This window comes from Mandrillus leucophaeus, unplaced genomic scaffold (genome assembly GCF_000951045.1).
Source record: "Mandrillus leucophaeus isolate KB7577 unplaced genomic scaffold, Mleu.le_1.0 Scaffold94, whole genome shotgun sequence".
Classification (NCBI taxonomy): Eukaryota; Metazoa; Chordata; class Mammalia; order Primates; family Cercopithecidae; genus Mandrillus; species Mandrillus leucophaeus.
Window position 1 is genome coordinate 4,435,945 of NW_012110252.1, and position 7,189 is coordinate 4,443,133.

General features: G+C 39.1%; 1 protein-coding gene across 2 annotated transcripts in view; it reads right to left on the reverse strand.

The window, feature by feature from the left end:
* The window catches only part of SLC35F5 (solute carrier family 35, member F5), a 42,433-nt gene extending 35,244 nt beyond the window's left edge, over positions 1-7,189 (reverse strand). The window contains exons 1-4 of one of the 2 annotated variants that reach the window (XR_001004937.1): positions 6,627-7,189; positions 6,229-6,316; positions 5,937-6,078; positions 1,610-1,753 (exon numbers count right to left, since the gene is read on the reverse strand). Coding sequence is in view for 1 of the 2 variants with exons in the window: in XM_011970305.1 (XP_011825695.1) it covers positions 1,610-1,753; positions 5,937-6,078; positions 6,229-6,316; positions 7,144-7,183 (414 nt within the window). In the remaining variant the exon portion in view is untranslated. The remainder of the gene's footprint in view (positions 1-1,609; positions 1,754-5,936; positions 6,079-6,228; positions 6,317-6,626) is intronic. The other variant, XM_011970305.1, reaches the window with a different exon arrangement.

The following is a 7,189-nucleotide window of genomic DNA, read 5'->3' on the forward strand; positions in this document are numbered from 1 at the left end:
ATTTATTTATTTAGAGATGGAGTTTCGCTCTGTGACCAGGCTGGAGTGCAGTGGCATGATCTCAGCTCACTGCAACCTCTGACTCCCGAGTCCAAGCAATTCTCCTGCCTCAGCCTCCTGAGTAGCTGGGACTACAGGAGCATGCCACCATGCCCAGTTAATTTCTGTATTTGTAGTAGAGATGGGGTTTCACCATGTTGGCCAGGATGGTCTCGATCTCCTGACCTCATGATTCGCCCACCTCAGCCTCCAAAACTGCTGGGATAAGAGGCATGAGCTACTGTGGCCTAGGCAGGTCTTGAAATCCTGAGGCACAAGAGATCTGCCTGCCTTGGCCTTCCAATGTGCTGGGATTACAGGCATGAGCCACCAAGCCCAGCTTTAAAATACAATTATTGAAAGCCCCTGACTGCAGGGTGCAGTGGCTCAGGCCTGTAACCCCAGCACTTCGGGAGGCGAAGACAGTGGACTGCCTGAGGCCAGACTTTGAGACCAGCCTGAGCAACATAGTGAGACACTGTCTCTACAACAAATACAAAAATTAGTGGGGTGTGGTATTGCGTGGCTATGTACTCAGCTACTTGAGAGACTGAGGCAAGTGGATTGCTTGAGCCCAGGAGTTCAAGGTTATAGCAAACTATGATTAAACCACTGCACTCCAGCCTGGGCAACAAAGTGAGACCCTGTCTCTAAAAATAAATCAGTAATTTTAAAAAGAATGTACTTATTAGATAAGACAAGAAACAAACAATACTATTTTAACCCACAAAAAATAATACACATGAAAGAAAAAGATTAATAGAGACAGAAAATAATATAGTGGTTGGTAGGGTTTGGAGGGAAGAATGAATAGGGGTTATTTTTAAGTCTGTGTACAGACTTTCTGTCTAGGATGATAAAAAATTCTGGAGCTGATGGTTGTACAGCAAAGAAAATGCACTTAATGCCACTAGTATACATTTTAAAATAGTTAAAATGGTATATTTCACATTATATATTTTAACATAATAAAGAATTTTTTAAAGGATTAACATAAGAAACAGTTTTATATTTCTTCATTCTCAATAATTCAAAATTTCTACTTCTATAAAGAAGATATATCATTATATAAACTCATATTTCTTTCAACACTATGAATGAGCATGTTATATTACTTCAGTCAAAGAATATAGTTTGATTAGCCAAACATCTAAAATATGTCTGGAAATATGAGATTTTCATTTTAATACATAAAACTTTGAATTGTTTTGTTTCCAGAATCCACTTAACAATTAGAGGATACTCATCCAATCTGCAAAGACTCTTGACATTCTTCTTATTCCTTAGTTTCATCTTCATCGCCACATTAATTGATTTGGACTAATTCAACAATTTTTAACAACTCAGAAAACATCATGGAGTAAGAGTTCTCACAAAATATTCTGATACTACTTGATTAGAAGAATACATTTAAAATTCTGGACAAGAGCAGGTTTCCTTATATCATCTTCACTCGCTTAACTGAACAACTTAAAATAAGACTCTCCTTAAAGAAACTCATACGTCTTTAAACTTTGAAAAAATATACATATACCCCCTTCCCAACAGACACTTAAAATTAAAAACTTACAAAAGCAGCATGCTTTCCGCGAAGTCCTCTTGTACACTGTTGTCTCCATGGCTTCCAAATAATAAAGCCCAAAAGGTACAAAACAAACATAGATGTTTTTGCAAAGGTGCTGAAGAACGGTTTGTTGTACTGGGTAAAAACGTACTGCAGAGGAAAAAGTTACACAGACAACTTTGAGATGATCTTAAACCTTATTACTCATCTCCAAAATAAAGTCACTACATGATTTTTAACTCTTCAGAAGTTCACTTGGAAAGAAAAAGTCAAAGGGATTACAAAAATATTTTAGATTCATTTCTGAATACTGTATTTACCTTGCATACAAAAGGATATCACCAAACAAAGCAGCAACAACCTGCTAAAATAAGTTTGGTTTAACATTCATTGCAACCTACTATGAAACAGTGCCTATATTAGGAGCTAAAGAAAAATAAGACAGGGCCAGGCATGGTGGCTCACGCCAATAATCCCAGCACTTGGGGAGACCAAGACAGGCGGATTGCTTGAGCCCAGAATTTCAAGACCAGCCTGGGCAACATGACAAAACTCTGTCTCTACAACAAAATAGAAAAATTAGCCAGGCATGGTGGCATGCGCCTATAGTCCCAGCTACTTGGGAGGCTGAAGCAGGAGGATCCCTTGAGTTCACAAAGGTTGAGGCTGCAGTGAGCCATGATCAAGGCACTGCACTCCAGCCTGGGCAACAGAGCAAGACCCTATTTCATAAAGAAAAAAAAGAGAGAAATAAGGGAAGTTATCCTGCCCTTGGGGAGCTTAACATCTAATAGAGGAGACATATATATGAAGACAATAAGCATAATGTGCCAAGTAACAAGAGAGGGGTTCAGGATACCATGGGAGCACCAAAAGGAAACTGACAAATTTCAACATTATGGACGTTTCCCAAGGGAGACTGGTGTTTTCTGTTTGTTTGCTTTTAGTGTATCGTGAATATAAACTCACAATTTTTTATATCCTAAGAAAATTCCTAGTTATAGCCACTAAAAAGGCATAGAAAAACATGACAATCCAGGAGGAAAGTGAAACTCTAGGACGTAAATGGTGGTCCACGCCATTTGATACTAAAAGAAACAATGGCTCTGGCCAGGCACAGTGGCTCACACCTATAATCCCAGCACTTTGGGAAGCCAAGGTGGGTGGATCACTTGAAGTCAGGAGTTCAAGACCAGCCTGGCCAACATGGTGAAACCCAGTCTCTACTAAAAATACAAAAATTAGCTGGGCGTGGTGGCAGGTGCCTATAATCCCAGCTACTCGGAAGGCTGAGGCAGGAGAATTGCTTGAACCTGGGAGGCAGAGGTTGCAGTGAGCCAAGATCGCACCATTGCACTCCAGCCTAGGTGACAAGAGCAAAACTCCATCTCAAAAAAAAAAAAAAAAAAAAAAAAAAAGATTAATAAGGCCATATTAAAAAGACTTAAAGAATTCCAGCTAATAAATACAGAGGGAATAACTCAAAAAAAAAAAAAAATCACCATTTTGCAACCCCTAATGAAATACTTTATCTAGACAACTTAAACGTGGATATTCAACTATTACCTAAAAGGTCATGAGGAACTTTATAGTACTTAAATGGCATCATCTAAATTGAGACTTGCAGTCATTCATCTCATGCTGGAATGTTACAGGAAGTACTCAGTACCCCCAAAGTATTCTTTCCTGAAAACTAAACCCAAATCGACTTTATACCTAACTACCACTTTACAAGAAATAAAGAGAAAAATAACAAGTTAAATGATACCCCAAGGAAACAATCAGCTAAATCCAGAATGTGTGATACACCCAATAGGAAAAATGACCCAGTTTCTCCAACAAATTAATGATATGAAAAAAAAAAAAAAAGGAGGGAAGATACAGTTAAGGAATAAAGTGACTTAAAAGATATCACAAATGTAATGCATGATCTTTGTTTAGATCCTAACAAACTTAACGGGAAAAAAAAGTCCTTGACACCACTGCAGAAAACTGGACTGGAGAAAACTGAATAATGAACTGGATGTCAGATGATCTTAAGGAATTACAGTTAATTTTGTTAACTATGTTAATGGCATAGTGATTATGTTTAAGAAAATTAAAAGTCCTTTTCAGTTTCAAGTATATAGGAAAGAAATTGTGGCTGAAATGACATGTGACATATGCTTTAAAATATGCTTTAAAATGCTCCAGGAAAAACAGTTTTGAGCAGAGGTTGATAAGGTTGGCAAATTTGGTTAACTGCTAAAGGTAAGTAATGAACACAAGGAGATTCATTATAATATTCTACTTTGTATATGTTAGAAAATATCCATAATAAAAAGACTGATTTTATTTTTGAAATACACACTTTATCTCCAAAGTTTGCTTTTTCTTTTTCTTTTTTGAGAAGGAGTTTCACTTTTGTTGCCCAAGCTGGAGTGCAATGGTGTGATCTCGGCTCACTGCAACCTCTGCCTCCCAGTTCAAGCGATTCTCCTGCCTCAGCCTCCTGAGAAACGGGGATTACAGGCACCCACCACCACACCTAGCTAAATTTTGTATTTTTAGTAGAGACTGGGTTTTACCATGTTGACCAGGCTGGTCTCGAACTCCTGACCTCAGGTGATCCACCCACCTCATCCTCCCTAAGTGTTGGGATTACAGGCATGAGCCACCACACCCGGCCCTATCTCCAAAGTTTAATGAGCATATCTGGTTGAAGAAGTAGAGACATTACATATACTCTTGAATAATGAGATTATAAAATATCCTCTTACTAAAATATTTTACTTTAAAACAATAAAGATAAGTTGAGTTTTTTCCTCCAGTTTCATTAAAGTACAACTGACAAATACCAAATATATGTACTTTTTACAACATGGTGTTTTGATATATGTATACATTGTGAAATGATTACCACAAACAACAAATTTTTTATTTTCTACTTTGCTTAGATATGGTTAAATTAAAACTTAACCAGGTGCTATTTGGTCCTAAATTTTATTAACTGATAAATAAAAACAAACTATTTATTTTAAATGAAAATAAAATTTAAAAGATAGATTTAGTTCCCTGTCAATATCAAAGACATTTCTTTGAGGTAAAAGTACAAAATGTTCATCTAAAAGAAAGTTATAGAAGAGATTTAAAGCGAAAAATATATGGCCTATTAGATTCCAGAGACTAACTCCGAAAAGTATAAAAACTTACATACTTGGCCGGGTGTGGTGGCTCACACCTGTAATCCCAGCACTTTGGGAGGCCAAGGCGGGCAGATCACGAGGTCAGGAGTTCGAGACCAGTCTGACCAACATGGTGAAACCCTGTCTCTACTAAAAATACAAAAATTAGCCTGGCGTGGTGGGGCACGCCTGTAATCCCAGCTATTCAGGGGGTTGGGGCAGGAGAATCGCTTGAACCCGGGAAGCGGAGGTTGCAGTGAGCCGAGATCTCGCCATTGCACTCCAGCCTGGGCAACAGAGCAAGATTCCATCTCAAAAAAAAAAAACTTATATACTCATAGAATACAATGCCAATGTCAATATTTACTTAGCTACAATATGAGAAGACCTGAGTATTAAACTGCTTCTTTTGAAAGTTAAATTCATTTTATAAATGCCAGTTTCCTGCTGTATATTCGCCTTAAAATTGCAACATAGAAGTTGAAATGCAGACTTCTGAAAATAAAAGTTGCTTTTTATAGGGATCATTAACCAAGCAGAATAAAGTATACAAGTAGAAAGAAAAACTAGCTTGCAAATTCAAAATGCCACATTACTACCAATAGGTCATCAATAAAGATACAATTTAACTGAAGGAAATTGTAAAGATACAACTTAACTGAAGGAAAATTATGAGGTATACCAAGCACCTCATAATAAGGTTTGAGTCAGCAAGCACAAATGTGGATGCAACCACTCATGGGCGTAACAGTGACCTACACATGAAAACTCATTATTTTTACTCATTTGTCCAAAAGCACGCTGAACTTTCTAGTAAATGGTGATATTGTTTTGCATCCTGATAGTTATTTCACTAGAAAATTATATTCACAGAAAGAATTTGAATTTAGAAAAAAAGCCAAAAGTAACACTTTCAAATATAAGAAAATATGCATAGTCTCTCTAAGTAACCCTCCCTAAAAGATGCAAGAAAACTGTATGAAACAATAAAAAAGATCATCCTTTCAGTTTTAACTTCAAGTGGCAATCATTCGATATTTTTTAAAAATTCGATAGTATTTAAGATACTGCTTTGAGAAAGCAGGAGATTGTAATGGCTAGAGTTACTACAGGTTAACAGTAACATCGTGGCTGTAATGTAACATCATTCCTGGACCGAAGGTACGTACCGAAGTAAGTTCGGAGGAAGCAACCCATATCACATCAACAAGCAGCAGAATAACAATCCCAAGAGCCATTCGCCTGCGCTGAGTGAAACCACTGTTCTGGGAATTCATTCGGTTCATGATAAACACACACACCATTTGCAGTCTGTTTTTTTAGAAAATACAGATCACATTAGAGATGATTTTAGAAAAATAGCCATTAAAAATCAGAAAATTAGTATAACAGAAACATCTGACATGTGTTAGCTAATGTTCAGTGTGAAGGTTACATAGTGGATAAGCATGTGGAACCTACCTGGTCTTAAGAGCCTTTCTGAGATCCTCAAGAGCAATGCCGGAAAACTTGGCAGATCTCAGTCTGAAAGGTGAAGAACTCAGCACCCCTAAAAACAACCATGAAATTATGCTATGAAAACGTCAGTAACTCAAGGTAAGATTCATCACATCGTTTTTTACTCTTCACCTTCAAACTGAAAGCAAATCAAAGAAAAGGACCAAAATGTGTTAAACATACTTGCCACCTTTCTCAGTACTTTCATGGTATCCACTGTACGCTTCAGATTATCCTTAGAGAGACACGCGATACCCGGCGGGCAGCGAGGGGGAGTAATATACAATATACGGCACATTTAAGAATAGTTAGCTACTAGAAAACAGCTTCTCTGAGTTTCACAAACACAGAACTCCATTCACCTCTCCACCCAGAGGAATCCATCCCCGGGGACAGTGTCTAGACACTGTTTCTAAAAGTGTCTTTTCTGTCCCTGATCTCCTGGAGTGGAATTTGGTTATCCGAGAGTAAGTGATTTGTTGTGGATCTTGAAGGCACCTCTCCAATATCCTCAAGTGGTAAAAGAAAAGGATTCTCCACGCTCCTCCACCCACCTCTGTCAAAACATCCAGTCATTTCAAAAGAAACAGCTGGGAAAAGGAATCCTCCTGTTTTGGAGCGGGGAAGACAGTTAAGGCAGTGACGCCTCCCCGGGGAGCCGAGGCGAGGGCGCACGCACGGCTTCCTCAATTGCCAGGGGTGGGCGCAGGGCTGGGGCGCCCCTGTCAGCTCCCGGAGCGCTCCCTCCGCCCCTGGAGACCTTCACGGTTTCGGTCAAGGCGCTCCGGCTGCCACCAAGGGCAGGAGGTGGTGCTGTTGGTGGGCACTCCGTCCCGGTTTGGGCTCCGGTGATGTCGGGGCCCTTCCCTGCCTGCCTACCTGGCCTTCCTGCCCCGCGATGGCGTCGTGGCGGCACCATGAGCGG